Genomic DNA, 22,582 nt, shown 5'->3' on the forward strand with positions numbered 1-22,582 from the left:
AGGTTTTGAGGAGTTTGCTTGTCTGAAATTTCTTTTCTCTGGTGATTCCATGTTATCAAAGTGCACAGCAAATCAAGCATGTAACCCCAGGATTGCTTTAAGTGAGTAAATTCTGGTTTCACAATTTGAACAGAAAAACCAGACCATGTCTCCCCTGGATGAAATCACTACAACGGCAGCCTTACTTCATCGTCCAGGAAATCATTGGCAATTTTTCAGTGTTTTTAAAAAGTATATTTTTCAAATTGAGATGTTAAACAATTTTCAGATATTGAAGAAAAGTATGGCAACAGAAATACTGCGTCATAGAAAAATCCACTGCAGCTACACGTTAAAGGTCTTAAATGACAACATGGTGTTATGTGCAGGCCAAGGGCGATTTTAGCAAACACTGCACAGAACCTGATGAACTTGTGACTGCAAGCAAGTGCATGTACACGTATACATAAAAAGACATCCATGCAGTCTATGTTGTGTACATACAATGTAGGTGCATGACGCAATGTAGTATGAGTCATTGCTTTTGCACATTACGTTCAGGACAGGTTGGAAAACCCACTCCAGAGTATCATCAACATGAGAACACCCTCAGGATTTGTATGTACATGGAACACAACATTGAATTAATTTCCTCTGTTTAGTGCATGCTAATCCAGCGAGGCACTGCTTTAGACGACCTCTATGATCCACTAATGCAGTGGTGTCAAATACCATAAATCGGTTTCTGCATTGGTGTGTGGGTGAGTATACATTCATGACTGTATAGTGTTGATGAATCTGGAAATTCCACATGGCGCCATTTTGGTCTTTCCTCATCTCCTCCAGTGACATACATGCAGAGTATGCAGAGTTTCAGAGCCCCTCATTTTTCAGGTTCCAAGTGGCAAATTCTGGTCTTAGTTTCCCAAAATTTATGATTGACAATGTGAAAAGGACCTCTCCTGTTCAAAACCAGGGGTACATTAAGAATTCACTCTCTTTTGTAAAATGTGGCCAGGGAAAGTGTGGTCTGCAGACTGTGGTTTACACACAACCAAAGACTCGTACAAATGTGCAAAAGGTATTAAAAGGAAGCACAAATGAAATATTTTCTATATCTGTGACATTTATGATATTTAACATTCTTCTTAAAATTTTCTAACATTCTCCTGAATAAAAATAACCAGTGCATAAAACTGGGCAACGACATGAGATTTTTTTTTCCCTGGGGAAACTGCCAATTATTGCCTTGTCTCCCCGCCATGGGGCGGGGAGACAAGGCAATAATTGGCAGTTAATGAGACTGACAACAATATTAATGGTGGGAAAGCCAAATCTGAGGTACATGTACTTTGGCAAATCTTGTCATTTACTTTCCTCTTTTCTTTTTGCTTTGCTTTTTCTTTCCCTTTTTTTAAATTCCTTTTTTTAGGAGGGGGGAGAAACAAATATACAGTTTATTAGTGAACATGATCTGTCAAACCTTCTTTCTTTAGTATTTTCTGACGTATGTGTATGGAATGACCGAAAAAAAATACATGTAATTACACAAATAATGTAAAACGTCACTTAAAGCAAAATAGCAGCTGTACGAAAAAAGGGAAAATCTCATAAATTGGAGAGTTCTATTGACAGTATTAGAAGAAATGATGCAAAATTCTTATTAATTCATTTAGCTGGTAGTTCCCAATGTGCACATGTCATATCGCATCTGGAGAAGGGAGAACGTCCATGTAAATTATTTGTAATATAATTTGTCAGGAGATATATGATGAAAAAGGGAAGTATGGTAGTAGTCCTCATAAAAATGAATGACTCCAACTTAAAATGTGTCAAAATAAAATGATCTGTTCTTCTGAAAGACTATGCATTTTTCTCAAAAATAACCCTGACTGGAAGTAATGCCTACTTACTGTATTCATTTAGCACTCAATATTCTTCTTTAAAAGCAGGCATGCAACTTAAACTTTGACAAAAATGAGGAAATTCCAATCCTCAGGGTTTGCAAGACAGTGTACAGTGTTTTTCAATTTTCAATGGCACGAGTGTGCAGTGAAAAATGAGGAAATCAGCTGATCAGAGGAAAAGTCGCATGACTGCAAAAGGGAAAGCTTTTATGTTAAAACCAGGACACTTAATTAATTTAAACTGTCACAAAGTCAGGAACAAAGCTTAATTAGCTCTGAAATGAATTACATGAAAACTATTGAAGAAATGACGCATGTGCAATGGAAAACAATGGACGAGTATGTTCTGTAACAGCATTCTGTCGTTTATTTTGCCTGTCTCCAAACGGGCAAACTGTTTCTCAGTAACTGGAAAATCTGGATATTTGGGGACTGCTGTGTGCCACGTATTACTTTGGAAAGTAATTCAATCAGTTACATGTATCACTGTGAAAATCTTAGCAACAATTTTTGGCAGAATATGAGAAAAATTCTGTTATGCCCCCACACTGGATATTTCCTAGTTAATATTGCAAAATTCAATTTCTCTTTATCTTCTTTTAATGAAGCATTAGGCCTATACACATGTACACATACATACTGTACTGTAGAATGTCTCCATTCTTCTTTATAAACAGATCAAGTTGCCATCAGGTGTTTCAATCATGGCATCAGCTCAGTCAGAGGATGACGGTTTAATATGCAGCATCTGCTTGGATTATTTTAGACAGCCCAAAGTGCTTGACTGCCTACATAGTTTTTGCCTGGAATGCCTTCGACAGCTCAAACAAAAGGAAGGTCTGACAGGAGAAAGAATTGTGTGTCCTCTCTGCCGAGGTCACACCACATTACATGAATGGAACGTGGATGAGCTACCGGATAATCAGGCCTTGAGTGCACAGGTGAAAGAGAGGCAGAGCTGGCAAGGTCAAAGGTCGGCAGTCAGCTGCCAGAACTGTGACGAGGGCAATCAGGCCATTTCAAAATGCATCGACTGCGACAGTTTTCTCTGCCAGGAATGTCACAAGGCCCACCAGCGTACAGCTGCAGTGAAGTCACATGAAGTCTGCATGCTCGGTTCATCTACGGCAGACCAGACCAGACAAGCTGTCATTCCAACCTGCCAGGAGCATCAAGGGAAGCAAATGTCCAACTTCTGCTCTACATGTATGCAGCTAGTGTGCACATCATGCCACAGTAATAAGAACCATCCTACTGTTTGTGTCGATGCTGTTTTAGATGAATGCAAGAAACAGGCCACAAAACTGAATAGAAAGGGCGACAAGACGATGGCAGAGTTTAAACTAGCAATGCGGGAGGCAGACGAGCTACAAAAAAAACTGGATGACAGGTTTAAAAAAACAACTACAAAAATCACCCAAAAGGCAGATAGGGAGGTTGCCAAGATCAGAGCAGAAGAGAAAAAACTAAAGCAAGAGGCACAGAGGATATACAAGGACAGAGTCCAGACCTTCAAAACGACTCGTGCAGCAAATCAAACAGAAGCAGCCCTGGTAGAGCAAATGCAACGTACACTCAGGCACCAAGCCTGTCATACAAATCGCTACACCCCTCCCGATCTTGAGAAATTCATCTGCAGCATTTTTACACTGCAGAATAAGAAGCCAAAGGGAGTGCCTGACAGATTGTCCTTCCTGGACTTCACAGAGGGAGGATTCTTTGGAAGATTGGTGCTGGATGACAAACTGCCACAGGAAATACCAGCCAGTGAAGCTACAAACTCACAGTATAAGTCACTTGAAAAAGAGAAGTGGCAGCAATGGAATAAAGAAATAAACACATTTTCCAGAAAATCATCAAATGGGAAAGAAAGATGTGTCAGACAAATTGATAATGCAGTATGTATAGCAGCATTCTCCAACAACGACCTGGTCACAACTGCCTATGACATGTTTGAAGGTTGGTCTCAGTGGCAACTGATCTCAATTAAATCTGCACTTGGTTATTACATGCAGCAATGGTCATTCACATCAGAGTATGCGGAAAAGGTTGACAGCTTTAACAGTAAAATAAAACATATTTTAGTTAACAAAGATGACCAGGCTATTATCTTCATAAATAACACCGTAACAATACTCAGTAAGGATTACGAGACACTCCACATGTTTGAATCGACAGTAAGAGGCACAGCAACATGCCTTGCCACAGATGACGCCAGTCTGATAGCTGTGGGCTGTGAAGATACTCAAGAGGTATCGCTACATTCCATGAGTGGATCTCTCTTCAAGAGACTGCGTGCACCCATGATCGGGAATTACTTAACCATCCACAAGAAACAGCTGATATACACCAACTGGGCAAAGAGGAAGTTGCTTGCAATCAACTACAATGGTGACAGTATTTTCTCTACAGACGTCACGAGCCCTGAAGAATGGTGGGGCCCTACCGGTGTGTGCTGCAGCAAGAATGGCAGCATTTACGTTGCTGTGTGCGGGGAATGGCCTTCCCCGGGCCAAATTCAGCAGTACAGCCCTGAGGGCGTGTTTGTGGGTTGCATTATTGAGCGATGCTGCACCGTGTATGGCATGACACTGTTGGATGATGATAAAAAGCTGGCGGTGGCTGCAAAAACGGCTGTGAAGATCTTCCGACGAGTATAAAGAAGATACAGTATGCTAGAGTGAGGGTTAGTTCAACATAGTTGATCATTCTGCATGAATGCAATAGACCTGTAATGTGATGTCACGCTCTTTCCAATGGCAGTGAGATGTGGTGGGATTTTGTAAGTCTCTATGGAAACAACACACTTTGACATTATTACATTTTAACTTTTAGGTTGCTTGGAGATACCTATGTGATCCATCCTGCCAAAAGGTGTTATGTTGCAAAAATGATCATGAGTTACACACGTGGCTGGAAAGCCTCAGTGTAGCCTTTCATTTGGTACCGGTGTATAACAGAGCTTAATTGTTCATTCCAGTCCAAAGCAGCGGCACGGGAGGGGGGCACAAAGGGGGTACCAGCATTTTGGGGGGGGGTCACCAGGTTTCAGTGGTGTAATTTCTTAAGGGCAAATTTTTGTTACCCTTATTCAATATCCATTCATCTGTTTTATTTTCAGAGGGGGGCACCTGGGGGGCACCAGGAATTTGTGGGGGGGCTCAAATCCCCCAGGCCCCCCATGGCTACACCACTGTTCCAAAGACATGTTTTGTTTTGTTTTTTGTTTTGGTTTTTTTAAAATTAGTTCTATGGAGTCTAACTTCAGCCAACTGAGAGAACAGGCTTTGAAAAAGTACACATAGGGCATAATACAGACTAGGGCTTGGAGGACTCACTTGAAATGCTTCCTTCAAACATTGTTTTCATAAAACTGACAGTTTAGTGATCAAAGATGTTTCAGTACATGTATTTCTGACGAAGTAACAAAACTTGGAATCCACAAGAAATTTCATCTTCTCAACTTTGAGCAGCCCATTTCACAATAGTAGCAAAACTTATATCACCCTTTTATATTTTTTTAAAATTTATTTGCATATCAAGTCCACAATCCAGCCTGCATATATGAAAAAATTACCCTCAAAAATCCTGTGAATTTCTGCATGGGTTAGAAACAAGGGCATATTAATTCATAATGTTGGTTAAGGCTAGTTGCCTATTCTGTTATTCTGTTGGCCATTTCTCCTTGTGATGCACTACAGTGGCATCGAGTACATGAGTTTAAATCACCCAAGAGGGCGTTAACATCTGGGATCCTTTTCTACGGCAATGCAGTTACAAGCGTACTGGAAGTACTACATGTATATGCTTTGATAACACTCCTTTGACCATGTTGACCAAGAACAAAATCCCCATTCCTCCGACAAGGTCTCAAGTGCTTTCTATCACTCCCATGTGATAAATTACAGAGTTGTTTTCTCACCTGGGCAATAAACGGTGTCGTGATGGCTCCTATCCGCGCGGCTGAGCTGCATGACCCAAGACCTATTGCACGGACGTGGGTGGGATACACCTGCCCAAATATGAGGTACAACATTACATAAACATTCAGCATTCACTGAATCATCAGTCGACACAACACTTGGCTGGCCCACCCCGTGATGATGTGGAAGTATCAACATTTTGGAACAATAAACTTGGGCAGTTTGTATGGATATTATCAGTCGCACACAGGTACTCGTATCTATCTGCGGGGTAAAAGGATTGAGAGGTACGTTGCTTCTAATTCTGCGCAAAAGGAAAGGCACAGTAATATAGCGAAGGCTGTACCCATTTTTCATTTGACTGGAATTAAAGAGTCCTATTAGGTACCAAATTCTAGCAAAGATCTGAACTGACTGACAGTTGAAACTAGGATAACTTCATGTAGGAACTCAAAAGATATTCAGATGACTCATGACAGCTTTAATGTACATGTGTATGCAATCAAAAGGTCCATATCAAAGTTCCTGAAGAGTGCTGGCACAAGGGTTTCATGATCACGAGGGCCTTCCCACAAGTACGATAATCCTTTACCCAGAATTGTCCACGGATGCTGATAGAATGACTACAGATATCAACTTCAGACTAGAATCCAGATGCGCTCACCTCTGGTGTGTAGACATAGAGAGCTTGGAATGCACCAGAAATAAGAGCTCGTGCCGCAAACAAAATGACCGTCAAGCCTGTCCTGTGCAAATTGTAACATAAATGTACAATAAATATTAAACAAATTACTCAGATTTTTAAAGTTTAAATAAATACACATTTAGAGCTTAATTTGTGTAAGGTATCAGGTTTTGTAATTAATGTACAAATGAAATAAGACGAATGTCAGAGATTTCTCCATTACAAGTGATAGAACTTTGAGAGGAAGCAGCTTCCATAATCAAAATCCTGAACTGGTGTTTGAATCTGATTATATTTCCAAATTGTTTTATTTGTTGAATTATTTGGTTTACGTGCATTTTTCAACTATTTCCTTTCATGTAACCTCCCTATATTTCCAGCTTGTAATGGTACTGCATAATCTCTACCGTAGAATTACATATTAAATAAATGATTAATCTGCAAGTAGTCACATTTTGAATTATAAGAAAGGTAGTACATATTAATTAATGACCATTATCTGACTACAAATCTTCATCACATGCTCAAGCCAGCAAATGGTGGACAGGACCAGTTCACTCCTATACTAGTCTTCAGGCTTGGGCGTTGGATGAAATTATTGGATATGATGGTTTTACAATCATCATGGGAAGTGGCTGTGGCAGTGGCTACTGTAAGTGGGTGTGTTATATTGCCAGCCACAGCCTAACTTTTGGGAAGTGGCTGTGGCAGTGGCTACTGTAGGTGAATGTGTTATATTGCCAGCCACAGTCTAACTTTTGGGAAGTGGCTGTGGCAGTGGCTACTGTAGGTGAATGTGTTATATTGCCAGCCACAGTCTAACTTTTGGGAAGTGGCTGTGGCAGTGGCTACTGTAAGTGGGTGTGTTATATTGCCAGCCACAGCCTAACTTTTGGGAAGTGGCTGTGGCTACTGTAAGTGGGTGTGTTATATTGCCAGCCACAGCCTAACTTTTGGAAAGTGGCTGTGGCAGTGGCTACTGTAGGTGTATGTGTTATATTGCCAGCCACAGCCTAACTTTTGGGAAGTGGCTGTAACAGTGGCTACTGTAAGTGGATGTGTTATATTGCCAGCCACAGCCTAACTTTTGGGAAGTGGCTGTGGCAGTGGCTACTGTAGGTGGATGTGTTATATTGCCAGCCACAGCTGAACCTTTAAATGCTGCTCATACTTGCTGTGACTACACACATTTCTATGACATTATACAACAAGCAGCCATGAGCCATAGTTTGATCATGTCATTCTTTGCAAATGTGAGGTTCATGTACGGAACACATCAAGTGCTGGTTAACTCATTAATCAAGTGTCTCAGGCAGGTTTCCTATAATGTCAACGGGACAACCACTGTACCAGCTTGGTGGATTCACTTCCTCTTGGCAAGCTGAAAAGGTTCCCTACCTGGATGTGCAGATACTCAGAAGAAATATGAACACGGAGCAAACCAGGAATTGGACCGCCATGGTCTTCTTACGACCCAAGAATTCAATCGCGAGCAGGGTAATTAGAATCCCTGCAAATAAAATCAGAAAAAGAAGTTCCTGTTTACAGAGGATATCAGATATATGTACAAGTTGTAAGTAGTAAGACTAAATTTGTGACTTAGACAAGTAGGAAAATAACTACACTTGACAGCTTTACATGTACTATTTCAAAACCATATTTACTCCGGACTTTGTTTTAATTGTAAGTTTTACATTTTCGCCTTGTATTTTTACCTTGAATTTCTACTTCACCTTGTTGACCTTAAACTGAGCATTTCACTCACTTTAACCCTAAATGGCACAGGCCAACACATCTTTAAAAGGTGTGAGGAGGGTTAATGTGTACTGCGATGGATAAAAATTGGCTCTTTTTCCTGGGTATTGCCAATGAACCATTAACCCTGCTCTTTTAGGGTCAAAGGTTACTGGTTCATTAGAAGGGGAATAACAAGTTTTACAATAGTGTAATGAGAAAAAAACCTAAAATAGGTCTGCAGAAAGATATTTAGAAACCCGTTGTTTCAAGTAAGGCAGATTATCTTACATTATAGTAGATCTGTATAAATTGCCAAGATTGCAAATGTTGACCAAGCTTTTACAAGTAAATGTGTACCTGGGAACTCAGCAAATGTAGTTATCAACAGCGATCCATAGTCACTTGTTTTGAGTGTTACACAGTCGTCAAAACATGTCTCTGTTGCTTCAACGACATCAGCGTTTTCTGTTAAGAAGAATGTAGGATAAAATGTGAGTGTATTTTGTACACTAGTAGATTCAAGCACTACTTGTTCACGACAAATTTCAAATGCAGCCGCACATGTTCTGTCCACCACTTCTGCCTCTGCCATCACAGTTCAAATCCCACCCAGGCAAGCATGAAGACCTGGAAACTCCTCCAAAACCTTCAGGTATGTCAGGTGATCTTGAAGGGATCAGCAAGGCTTGTGGTCGCAGCTGACATGTACGCGCATATATGTTAATGTATTAAAGTATTTTACTCACTAAGGAGGCTGTAGCAAGGTGCTTTAACTGGCAAACTGTACCCGCTGTATGTTTATTATTGATTAGAATGCAAATCTAAGGGTCCATTTCCACAGATGAGTGATAAGTGAATGCGGTAACGGAAAATCGTATGTTGTATAATGTTTTAAATTCACACACCAATTGGAAAGTGCCCGGTATGTTTTTCACTGACTCTCGATGATGACAGGAAAACTCAAAGGTACAAGAGTAAAAGGTCAACCATGCCAGTCAGCCAGTCAGTCAATGGTGTCATACTTGACAAGGCAACAGACTGGCCAGATCTTAAATCTGCTTTGCCATTGCTCCAGTTTCTAAATACAACAGTTCATCGCTTTATCACAAAGCCTGTCCGCTTCCTGTGTAGAGTCACACAGGGCACTGCCGTGTTCAATTTTTTTAACCAAGCAGCATATCCTTCATCAGTTTCTGTGTAAATGGACCCTAATTGTTTCCTATGTTAGATAATATGTGTATGTAAAACATAAACTGTTATAAAATGATAGACAAGAATCACACAGTGGATATCTCACCCTCGCATCTGCCATTATCTGAGAACAGTTCTGTGGACAGTAAGACGATACCATAATAGGCAAAGGCGTTCACAAACCTAGTTGGGTAGACAATTGAAATGAATTAATTTGGGAACAGTTCAAAGTGGTGTTAAAGCCAAAGTTGTGTACACAAAACTGGGTCCACTTTTATACTGGGATTAAAGGGTGAGTCTTTAATGTACTAAGTAATGCGTTTTCAATTATCGTTGAACATTTTGGTTGTCACAGATACACAATGGGCAGGAAGATCTAGACCTCTTCTTAGGAACTGCAAATCAGTGGACAAGGATTTTCCAGTACCAGAGTTTGTCTCTGAAATCACTGCCTGCATTTTGGCTAGCATTACTCAAATGAAAACAGTGACACTTTGAAACAATATTAACATTACACTACTGGAACATAGCTTAATGCTTTCTTGGCAGTATAAGCTAAAAGCTTCAAAGGCGGGTGGTTAAGAGTCAGGCTAAGCCGGAGACGGAGCCGAGTACTAGAACTTACCATATGAAAGTGAGTAAGAGTGTTGTGATTCCTGTTTGCCTTGTCGCAAAGAGGTCAGCAAAGCGCCCTCGCTGACTCTACATGGAAATAAAAGGTGTTTCAAGTTGAGTTCATAATTCTGACGTCACATCTGCCATGATTATTTTGAAATGTCTGTTAGATGGTCTCTACGACATATTACGTTCACTGTGTTTTACCTACGCATCTTTAAAGACCTCAAATTGAGCATTCTCGTGGAGTACAAGTTTCAATGTAGTTTTTCAAAAAGGGGTTGGGCTATACCATAATGTAACAGTTTTTGAGGGTTCTGGTCATGTGGCAGTGAATTACATCATGGATGGAGTTTGTGTTAATAGGTCCCAGGGTTTTTTGCAAACAACCGTCCTGCATCCGAGCATTTAAAAATGCAGTTGTCAGATCGCACTGCCAAATGGTAATAACTCTACACAAGACACAATCACACAGTAGCACTTTAGACAGTTATTTACTTATTAGATGTTCAATGTTTTGCAACGGGAGGAATTCAGTACTGGCTTTCAAACAACTGAGCTATCCAGCCCATCTGACCTGCTGCCATTTGTGAGTTAGCCATGCCATTTACAAAACCCTGTGGAATTTTATATGATGAGTTTTGTTTCAGATTTTGTGAATCCCGCATCCATTTTGTATATCGTGTAATTGGACAATGTTTCACAAGCTGTATTGAGTGGATTTTAATGTGGTTGGTCAATAATTGGGTCCTCTCCCAGTTTTTGTCTAGTTCTGCTCCAATCAGTTTACTGTCTTCGATCAAATTTTGCCCAAGTGTCCACTGGTTTTTGTCTGGTTTTATCTGGAAATAACTGTCTATCCGTCAGTCTGTCTGTCCACATTGACCTCTCACCGTTGTTTCATCCATTTTTAGCCGGCCTTGAGGCATGGGTTTGCCATTTCCGTTGGCCACTTTCTTCAGGATGTCAGTTGCCTTCTCCCGTTCACCACAAGCAAGATAGTAATATGCACTTTCAGGAAAAAACTGCAGGAAAAAGTTGCAAATGACTTACATAACATCAGAATCAAAACAGAAGGGAGTTCTTTTTTGAGAAAAATGGCTTTTTGTGAAGAGTTTATCATTAACTACACTTTTCTTCCATATGCACATCCCAACCTTTAATTATGTTTATCATAATCCATAGTTAATGGTAAAGGTTAATGTGGCAAAAACGGTGAAAATAAAAAATTACATGTAAAGATGTAAAAGGGGTGCCAAGACAAGAAATTTTCCACCAGTTCTCAAAAACTGTTTTTGAAGGTGGTATTTAACTTTCCAGATTGGCAGCCAACTCACCTTACATGAAATCACAAATACAGCCAATGGGAATGCAGAGAACAGAAGGAGATAGCGCCATCCCAACGTTGGCATGACAATCAATCCTAGCAGTACCTCAAAAACAACACCTAACACCCAGAAAATCTGCAAGGAAAATTAGTGACAAGAGGTCAAGCCTAGCCCCGATGTCCTTTCATTTCATTCAACCACTTGTACCTTCCATCAAACTCTATGACACTTAATTCTTTGTTTAAAAAAAACCAAGTTGTGGACATAAATTTTGGGACTTTTCCTTACGACCACTTGGATACATTATGTGGTACTCTGTGCACTGTGACCAGTCGCGGCTGTCAATCCCTTGGTTGCAAGAAAATGAGACAGCATGCTTTTATATAGTGGGCTTTTGGTGGAAACTCAACACATGCACATAAAGGTCCACACTCCTTTAGCACATGACATGCTGAATGCACATGACAAATGTGTGTTGGAATATACGACCTTGAGGCATGCGACAGATGCCCAGATGATACAGTTCTTATCTAATCTCTAGTAAAATTAAGTCTTGTGGCGCTGATCTCCAGTTTCTCTGACGCCAAATAACAAAGAATATTTCTGTTCCTCATGGATGAAATGCTAGGTCACCGCAGGTTTCTGCCTACCTTGTGTCTATATACATGTACATCATGGGCAGATCCAGAACCAAACTTTCTGGCGGGGCCTTGTTTTTTTTTCTGGGGGAAGGAGAGAATTCCTTTTTCCTGGCCTTTCAGAGGAGCGATGCTACATTTTGGGACTTTTTACTTGATTTTCCAAGGAATGGAAATGAAAAAGGATAACAAATGCTTCTCTCTCATTATTTAGGAAAGTTTGGGCTGGGAGTGGGGGGGAGGAGGCTCCCATACACAAGCCACAATTCTGAATTTCATCAAGCCTACCTCAAGGAAGACGATACAAAAACCTCTGATCTTGCCTGGAAGAAACTCTGAATACAAAGTCACGCTGCAAGTGAAATATACACACAAGAGGTAATAACGAATGCTGAAGCAGGATAATTTAAAATACTAATTTCAAATTCACAAAATGTCAATACCCAGTGCAGGTGTACAAGAGGATCTAGATTTGGAACTTCTTTTGAATGAGGGATCAGTGAAATTACATGAGACTAGTAATTACAATCCTTACAGACAGTTTCCTTTTATTACCAACCATGTGTTTTGTATGGATAAGCACAACAAAATGTGAGCATGGATATGTGGGATCTGACAAGTTTTGCAGGAACTTTGTTCGCAAGTGTACAATAGCGCCTACTGGTACTTTATCCAGTGCATTCCACAAGAGCCTATGATCCAAACACTACAGGAATTACATATCCCTGATCAAGGGGAAAGCAGTTTATTAAAAGGGACTGAGTTTCCGTGAGAGGCATTTTTTTCAATTCATTACACTTTATTACTCGAGGATGCTTACGACTGTGAGGCTCCTCCAATTCCAAAACCCACCAGGCCTCGCATGATGAGTAGCCAGATGTAGTTGGGTGTTGCTGCACTGAGCAAACCATAATACAGGATAGTGACGGAACAAAATATCAGGCCCTGGAAAGGAAAACAGGAAGAAAAAAGCAAGGCAGGGATGAGAGTGACATCCTTTAAATTGTTTTGAATTCCAAGCCCTCAATAATGTGATGCTCTAAAGAGAATTCATCTTTTATGAAACTTGAAAGGTGTCATGCTGCTGATTTTAAAATATTAAACTTTAAAATTCTGCAGCCACATGGCAAGTGGTTATTTCAAGTGGGTCCTTAATTTTTTTCTGCGTGTGGGATATTTGGTTTGGCATCAGGAGCTGCATGTGACTAGGCCAATTCTATTTTTCATGTTAATTAATCATGCTCATTAAACAGGCATAAAAACAGAACATCAGGAGGGGGAAAAATTAAGGTTGCACAAGACTTTGTGCAATGTGTTTCGACTTCTAATGCCATGTGTGTACGGAGTGTGAACATGGAAGAAATCAGCTGGATCTTAAGAACCAAGCATGGCTGTGGTCTCCTCTGCCGCATGAAGAAATAAGAGTTACAAATTCTCAGGAATGTCTCACCAAAAATTTAAAAACAAAAACACGAACGAGTTTTCTAAGACGCCTCATGAATATTTTGCATGTTTATAAGTTCAACGACTCAGCCTACTTTTCTCCGGCCAAACTTGTCGCAGAATTTGCCCCAGAGAGGCGAGCTGATCAGGTAACCGATGAAGACCACTGTAGTGATGAAGGCCTCCTCCCATCGTGACAGATGCCAACGACACAGGAGATCTGGGGCTAGGATGCTCAATAACATGATCTCAAACGCGTCTGCCATCTGCACTCGAGTAGCAAAGAAAAACCAGCATCAATAAAACTCATTTGGATCAAACGACAGAAGTACTGTTGAGTTTTTTGGGGGGGTTAATGAAAATTATCATACATTTTGAAACTTGATTCAGGGTGGCTACAAATGCTCCCTGGCCATTTCTTCCCACTGGAATACAAAGACAAATACAATCGAAGATGGATAGTTGATTTGGCTCTCTGATTTTCGCTCCATATTCTCCAACTTTTTTCACACCCAACAAGTTCAATAATTGGAAGTAAAACAGACCTTGGCACTGATGTTACACTTCGTTTACGTGTGCACTTTCCTATGGAGCCAGTGGGATCCATAGTCCACTGAGCACCATAGGAATTTATACACCTTATTTCTGGACTGTGTGCGTATTAATGGGTACAGAGAGTTTTTGCTATGCCAAAAAAGTACATGTATGTGTGCTTGACTCAAACACTGGTGCATGGACACTGCCTGGTACACAGTTGGTTTTAGCAACTAATTTATCACTGACCAAAAGGGTGCACAGCAACAAAATGAAAACCGTCAGCTATGACTGCCTCCACCTATGGAGTTGACTAAATTTTCACGATGCAAGCCTTGAATGAGTAGACTGTCTTGTTGGACAAGAGATACAGTAGATATGCTGTTGCAAGATATGCCCTCAAACAGCTGGTACGCTATGCCAGCTTTGACAGGTGAATGACAAGTGCACAGTTAAATATTAACATTCAACTTTTGCATGCGACCATTCTCTAGCAAACACATTATAGTATAAATACACGCTATGAACTTAAAGGAATGCAAACCAATATCACTTATACATGTAAGTTAACTTGGGGGAACATACCCAACACAGGCCTGTAAGTACAGAAATCTTGATCTGGAAGCGACCAAAGCCGATCTGTTCAATGGCATCTTCCAGTGTGTATTCTTCTGCAAAGATCAGAGAAACAAAACAGAATTGTAGTACCACGCAGGACAAGGCCTTAAGGTGAAACAAATGTTGCCTGATGTGAATTTTGTGCACGACACTCGGGCTGAGCACAAGCGAAAAGTCTTGTCCATTTCATGTTCTGTATTATTCAAATCAAAAACCCACATCTTCTTTTCTTCCCCGTCCCCCCAAGTTGGAGAGCATCCTTACTGGCAAATAGACGTGTACCTGTGCATGCACCTACTAAGTGTCCAGTAACAGACTGTAGCATAAAAGCACGACCTGTTTTGTTCCTGCTCAGTGCGGATCGCTGTTATCACCATGCGTATGACAAAGGTTCTTTTCTAACCCCATACGTGTACATATGTGTACTGGTATCTACACATATAAAACCCCAGTGCATATAATGTTACTTGGGATTTGTCAGAACCAGTGTGGCAGACAATCTTCAAATCCTGTACACTGCTTGCAGGTCTTGACCTTATAAACTATGGATCAACCCAAGTTACAGTATAACGCAATCACTTGAGAGAGACCTGTAATGATAGTCAATACATTCCACTTTGCTCACAATTCAATTCGCCAGTCCAAACTTATCCTGTTACTTATACTTGACAAGTACACAGACTCTACTACATGTAGCACTAACAGAATACATGTATGTACAGATAACTCACTCCCATAAATTGCATGTAATGTAGGTACATTATGCAAATATAATGGAAATATGCAAAAGAGAACCATTAAATGGTTTACTGCAAACCATTACATACATGCATATGTATATTCACAGGGTTCCAACTAGCAAGCTTTACACAGTAGTTCAGCTGTAGCAACGTGCACATTTCTGCAGCCACTTAATTCTTTTCTGCAGTGCCTGATAGTGCAGGTTTCTGCACCAACTGCACAGGACTGTGACCCAAGTTTTTTAATTAGTCATCATGTGGTGACAGCAAGGGAACTGATAGCCAGCTTCCTGATTTTGACAGAATAAAGGTCTGGGAGACTCCCTTCCATAGTACTGTGCGTAGTGTTATAGCTGAGATCTCTAGCCACTATGAAAAGACTCCAAAAACATTACAAAGACAAATGTTAACTTCTCCGTTCCGAATTCAAGTCACAAGCTATTCAAATGAACTGCAACAAAAGCATTCCTTTCTTGTTGTTCACCCTGTTTTTTGTGACTGGTCTTGTGTCTGATCTTGACAACAATAACTGCAGGTGCACTTGTAGGATATGCATGCAATGTATAGCATCCCACCTCACTGCCACAGGAAAGCACACAGGTAAACAAAGCATGATGATGTCATTATGTCTAAGGTCTGTCTGAGGTCACCTTTAGGCTCATGGCAACAAAACATGAACTAGAAGCTACACATGGACCACTGATATTTGAATTGAACTTGTCAAATTGAAGTTTCAGCTACCCCACCTCTTGGTACAAAATCAATTGCAGAATCAATAACAATAGATCGCGACTTCTCAGGCAGATTCGAGAGCATCCTATACCAGCACATATCCCCAAAACTAATTGCCTGGCTACTTGTTCATTTACATTGTTGAATATGCATGTCTCTGCTGATTCTCAACAGCAGTAAATTATGCTAACAACAATGAGCCCAGTTAAGCAGGACTTTGTGTATAGACCAATCCGATTGGATGCCATAATGCGGTGGCACCGCACTCACACGCACATTCTTCAGCTTGACGCGTCAGTGCATTTGGCAAATCACGACACCCTGCGCAAAAAGGCGTGTAATGCGCGAACCACCTGTCCACGGGCATTGTGCCGCCGCAGTAATGGCTTCTAATTCTGGTGGTCGAATTACACTGTAGTCACTTCAGCAGTGTTTTCCGTTGCAAATTTCTGTCAGTGTTTCGAAACCTCCCAAAATCATTTTGGAATGTTAATAACAGTGCTTGCTGTTGTCTGAATGACCTAATAGGCTGTTTTCATATTGCCTTTGTCTGTATGGATGGCCAAAGTTTTGTATCATCCTTTGTTGGTGTCAGGTTACTATTGGTGCATGTACCTCAAATTGTGCAATTTTTCTCCGTTACTAAACTGTTTATTAGTACTGATTATAAAGATGAAGAAATTGACTCAAGCAGGATTTGAACCTGCGGCCTCCAGAATACCCTACCAGTGCTGTACCGTACCAACTGAGCTATCCGGCCCTATGTTGGTGGCCCTTCCCACTTGTCAATGCCTCTGTTCGGGGGGGGGGGGCACTATCATAGCCAGAAGCCATTAATTAAACCTGAAACACCATGTAGCCTGGGATCACGCCCCAACAACACGATACAACCTGGGAAGTGGTGAACAGGGATCACTCGGAGAAGATACGGCTCTTTAAACATAAATCTGTTTATCAGCATTTAGTAATTGTGTCTATTACATGTATTTGTTGCATCACTGAACCTATTCTTTTGCTTTGATACTGGCAGTTAGCCATAGTTTCCCGGGTTATTGGTGGACTGAAATACAATTGTAATGTCAAAAAAAACAAACACCCTATTCTCTTTTCCAGTCAAAAATGGATGAACAAAATTTCCTGGTCGATTTTGAAATTAAGGTGGACATTGATTTGTTTGACAATAAACAGTTAAATTCCTCTGTAGGTTCAACACTGCTACAAATAGCCACCACGATGATACACTTGAAGAACAGGTTGTGGGGTCACGTACTCAAGGCACAAATAAGTGTAAAACTATAGAGGAAATGGTACACATGTACAGTGTAATGGCTAAACTGGTCCCCTTTCCTACGTTTTGTGTACAAAGTGAAGCAGCAATGCCCTCTATGACTGAATTGTTGGAGTTTACAGCATATCTGTGGGCCCAGTCTAGATTTGTAGGAAAGTTGTGGAAAAGTGGGGATCAGTATTCAAATAATACCAAATAACTGAATAACCTTTCTTTCTTGCAATGCATGTCGGCGAATCTGCAAAGAAAAGCTATTTCTAACGTTTTGTGACAATTGGAAACACTACTTAAAAACCAACAAAATAGGTCAGGAAAAATTCAACTGATTTTAGAAAATTGCAGAAACAGGAGGAATTTCTCCCATTTAAGTCATACAACCACGGTGACCACCAGACCTATCAGCAAGATATCTCTTGAAATAGTTGGTACATTGTATCCCCTGATCTGGGAACCCCCAAGAAAACAAAATATAAAAGTCCTCAATTACCTGGCATGTGAAGGATTTGAGGACTAACAGCGCTAATATAAGGGGCACAATAATCGCACCCATCAACATTTTTTTTTGGAACAGGACCAGAAACATTTGTTTTCAGTTTCCTAAACATAACTTAGGAGTGGTTTGTTTTGTTCACTTCCATTTATTTTGAGGGAAAAACTGGGAAAGCCCCGATAAACAAATTTCCCAACTCACAAAAAAGTTCACTTAAATTCTACAGTGACTGGTTTCTCTCGATCACACATGATGGGCTGGGGAACATACCTGTACTGTAAATTGATCCCCTGTATTAGCAGATGAAAGCAGAGAGCTTATCCTCTGGTTTTTCCCAGTCCCGCAAAGACTTCAGGCATCCCTGATAGATTTTATTGCCTGATGCAAACTCATACAGCAAACAATTACTATCGCTGGAATGAATGACTTATGCTCCCATTTATTAAACACCCGCAGATTTTCCTGAATTGATTAGCCAATGCAGGTATAAATAACAGAATCGTAAAATTAAGTAATAAAAACCACATTTTCCTGTTTTATTCATTGGAACGTATATCTATACACAAACTCCTGTGTTCATGGAAATCATGAATTTGTAACACCATAAGCGTAGCGCGAAAAGGGCCCATACCCAGGAGGATGAACTGCCACCAGTAGTTTGCAAACTGCATTAACATTAAATGTTTCTTTCACTTGTAAGGCACTATTTCTGATAAAAAATGATCAAAAGCACTGTACAAGTTCATACAATCAATGTCATTAAAAATATGCAGGTACATATATAAATACTGGTACACATGTACATACAAATATAATCAGACATTAAATACAATGTATATTGATTAAATGTTAGTGGGTAGGCAACAAAATCTTAAAATCAAGAAGTGAAAATTATCTCATAATTCCAAAAACAGCCCCAAAATGTCAAAACCACAGCAGCACCAACGACTCTAAGTGATACAGTAACCCCAAGTGACCCTCGTTACTTTGTCTGTGTTCATACGGCACATGTCATTTCCAACTTTATCCAGACAGCCTTTTAGACACACCCATCCCCTATTACAATGCATACCATCTGCAGGAGGAACATGAATATTGCCAATATACGCGTACTCCATGGAGGTCGGGCTCTGTGGCGAATCTGGCAACAGCGGTGTAGAATTGGATGGCCCTGGTGTCTTGGTGGTTTCTGTCTTGTCGGCCATTTTAATCCAGTATGCACAAACTTCAACACTCTCTATTCACTTTCCAGATTTGATGCAGACAGCAAAGGCACTATGACGGATGCCTCTACCTTCAATGGGCTTGCAGTTATAAAGAAGCAATACTTTCAAAAATGAAGAATTTCAAAACTTCTCCACCAGTCTTGGAAGTACTTGGCCACTTCACAACAACTTGCTCCAAAGGGGTGCATCCGACTGCACAGGTTTACACAGATCCAATGAAATCACAGAGGCCTGGAAAGGAAAATCTCACTTGACAGTGTCCAGAAATCAATGCTGTCGACTGTGCATGTACATGTACATGACATCCTTAAAAGCACAATGCTCATGTCCACAAAAATTCTTTCAATCATTCCTTCCACCAATAAAATGCAATGAGGCTGCACTAAATTGAGCTGGTGGGTTGTGTTTGCCTGGCTTCATTCCCACATTACATGCCACTTACATGTACACGTGTACGTCTCTACTGAGCTATCCACCTGTTCTCACAAAATGCAAGCTGTACAGTCTGCTGGCACCACCTTCAGTTTTTTTTAGCATTCTGTGTACAAATATATAAATATCCACACCTCTACAGTAAAACAATACCACCACTTATACCATGAGGCACACTGCGCTAAGTAGGATGAAGCAAGTAAGCAAAGGTCCTTGGACAAATTGTTAACAGCAGTCTGTAGACAAAACGTGTTAATTATTCTATCCTGTACAAACAGAGAATTCATTAATTAAAACAATCAATGTCATTTCTACTATATCCTTTAAAATGCCATTAAAATCCACGTACAATGCTACAAGCACACCTGTGAACATCATATGGTATGTATACTGCATATCAATATGCACAATTGTGACCTTCCCCTTGTATTCAGTGTCGAAGCACATCTGCTGAATAGCACTGAGGCTTTAACAAATCTACATGTATTCTGATATCGTGCAATTTTCACCAGTTCAAACTCCTTCTGTGTCCTTCCTCTATGCTCAAACTAGTCTGTGGGAGTTGATGAGCATGTGGAGCCCTCAAGCACGCACATGCCACAGTCTGGCATTGCGCCAAATACCACTCCACAACACTGTCACAAACTTTAATAAACAAGAGATGATACTGTGAGAAATGTCACCCAAAGTTTGGACAAATGACCATCAAGGGTCAACTTTGTAAAGGGCTGTGGTGGATGTATCTTGTCATTTTTCAGAAGTCAGTATTTTCAGCTGGGAAAAAATGCCATCCGCATGTACATGTAAATGTAGCTACGCGTAAATGTCTAATTATTCCCTGTGGAAGGCTGATACTGTTATGCTAATCAAGGTACTGAGCCAGTAATGCCACTAGTTCTTGGATTTTCTGCGAAAACTGTGGATTTCAACAGCACGTTGTGCATTGTTACCTGTACTTGTTTTTTCATAAAGGCATTTAGTTTGAAACACCTGTAGCATAATTGCATAATAAAAAAATGCTTCCCACAAGGCTGTTGTCTCAGCTGACATCACGATGTCACTCATGAATATGGATTTTTTCATCAGAATAAACATCCAAGGGCCCTATAAGACACTGTCAGAAAAAGTGATATGCATCGAAGGCTGAAAAGAAGGCCAAATGGAACCAGACACAAAGAAAATGCATTCTAACTGAGAAGATAATTCCATTGTTTGGACCCAAAATACATGTCTATTCTGATGGCACCTGAATGTACCTTGGGACACACCTTCTCTTGGCTGGCTTTCATCACTGTCCACTTCCTCCAAGGTTCCCTGCTGGCCGTCCCTCAAGGCAGTCAGGGAGGCTGATCGCTTGACTTTCTGCAAACCCTGCCAACAGGACAATGCAAAATGACAATTACTTTTCAATGTGGACACAAAAAGGTTCCACAGAGTCTGCTGCACAGCAAATTAAAATACGGGGTGAAGTGTGATGGTGCAGTTTTTTAACAATATGAAGTACATTTAAAACTGGACGGGAGCATGGCCTGGGGCAAATGTCTTGAGCTGAAACAAACATTCCTCAGCTGAACAGGGATGTTGGTGGGGAGTGTTCAGTCTAGCGCCATCTTGTTTGTAGCAACGCGACTGCATGCAACGCATGCATTTCATCATAATTCGCTTGTTAGCTGCAGTTGCAAACATGTTTCGATTCTGGTAGAAACTTGGCCCACCGACACATGATCTTGAGTCTTCTAGTTCTGTTGTTTTGTATCCCAAAATCTGCAATGAAACTTTTTTGCTCCACGTCTTTGTTTGCTTTCTTTCTCATTCAGTTTTGAGGCTCCTGCCACAAGAAATAATATTTTAAGTAAATGGCCCATCCTCAAGCCCAGTTTCCCCAGTTTCATATTTATGCATACACAGAGCAATGTGAAAGATTGGAAGCAGTCTTGTATAAACTAAATGTACACTTATGAAATAGTGAGATGCAGTTGCCCGAAGGATGAGCCACCATTGCTAGGAAAATTGCACCCTCTCTTGGTCCTGGTGGGGGCAGATCATGGACAGAGAGAGCCCAAGGCCAGGTCCACTGTCCTTGCCAGGCCCCTGGCCAATTCTAAACATACAATACAACTTTAAAGGCAACCCATCACACTTTTATTCCCATTCATAAATCCCTTTTTTTGAGTGAAAAATTTAAAATAGGGGCGTACAGGTTCAGCAACAGTCATATTTTCCAAAAGATTTTATTTCAGTTTAAATTGAGCTTTGTGAAACGCCCACATAATAACATGGTTCAAGTATGTTCCTCACGTGCAGTACAAAATCCCCTGCTTGATGCTGCTTGATTTCCATACAGACTGAAGCTATGAGCCTGTATGGAGTGAAATTCTGACTTAATGAAATCTGAAATGACTGGCTGTATAGTGTATGCCTGCGTGACGATGATTGTCAAGTATGAGGGTTAGAGTCCATAAAATAGGTGTCAAATTTCATATAAAACCAGGAAAGTGGTTAAAACCAGTTGGTACTTTCACCCTCTGTTAAAAGCCACCCGTATGAAGGACTCTCAACCAGTAATAATGGGTAAACTGTCTGAGGTATTTATGAACAATAAACAAAGCAGCATTGTACAGAACAGTAGTGTACCACCACATGGTTCCCTGGAAAAGGCCAATCCTAAAGTTTGTAATTCAAACTGTATGTGTACATGTTATCCTGTAGTTAACCATAAGGCAATGGAGGCCAAAAATCGCAGAGCTGCTCAAGAGGAAACAAAGCTTGGCAGATGTTTCTGCAAACCAAATTTGAGCGGAGAACCCGTCTCGGCTAATATGCACATAACCTTGCATGGTGGTTGGGCTGGTAACAAGCTTCTGCTAAGCATGTACATGCACATACTGCTAAGCATGTACATGTACATTTTGTGCTAAGAAGCTTTGTGAAACTGGACCCTCTCCTTTCATTGTGTGTGTAAAATTGCATCAGGAAGCCACGGTAATAAACCTTGACAAACTTCACTCCTAATATAAATGTCCAACTTCAACTCTGCCACTTCAAAACTATACAATGTGCCATGCCCTTTTGCAAA

At 40.6% G+C, this 22,582-nt stretch overlaps 1 protein-coding gene and 1 long non-coding RNA gene across 10 annotated transcripts in view; one reads left to right on the plus strand and one right to left on the minus strand.

The window, feature by feature from the left end:
* LOC110981988 (synaptic vesicle 2-related protein-like) overlaps positions 1-22,582 on the minus strand; it is a 35,308-nt gene that overhangs the window by 7,241 nt on the left and 5,485 nt on the right. For 3 of the 9 annotated variants that reach the window (XM_022240075.2, XM_022240072.2, XM_022240070.2), the window contains 13 exons: positions 20,763-20,877; positions 14,566-14,651; positions 13,542-13,712; positions 12,824-12,948; positions 12,292-12,355; positions 11,375-11,500; positions 10,931-11,062; positions 10,048-10,124; positions 9,529-9,605; positions 8,589-8,696; positions 7,893-8,004; positions 6,474-6,555; positions 5,647-5,898 (listed from right to left, as the gene is read on the minus strand). In XM_022240075.2, the coding sequence (XP_022095767.2) occupies positions 5,647-5,898; positions 6,474-6,555; positions 7,893-8,004; positions 8,589-8,696; positions 9,529-9,605; positions 10,048-10,124; positions 10,931-11,062; positions 11,375-11,500; positions 12,292-12,355; positions 12,824-12,948; positions 13,542-13,712; positions 14,566-14,651; positions 20,763-20,877 (1,527 nt within the window). The other 6 variants (XM_087140969.1, XM_087140972.1, XM_087140971.1 and 3 more) reach the window with 5 other exon arrangements.
* Positions 440-10,163, plus strand: LOC110981987 (uncharacterized). The gene is made up of 2 exons (XR_015426362.1): positions 440-740; positions 2,564-10,163. It is a non-coding gene; the product is annotated as an uncharacterized LOC110981987 (long non-coding RNA).

The sequence above is a fragment of the Acanthaster planci genome, linkage group LG09 (genome assembly GCF_054643075.1).
Source record: "Acanthaster planci isolate LZ-2023a linkage group LG09, COTS_SCS, whole genome shotgun sequence".
NCBI lineage: Eukaryota > Metazoa > Echinodermata > Asteroidea > Valvatida > Acanthasteridae > Acanthaster > Acanthaster planci.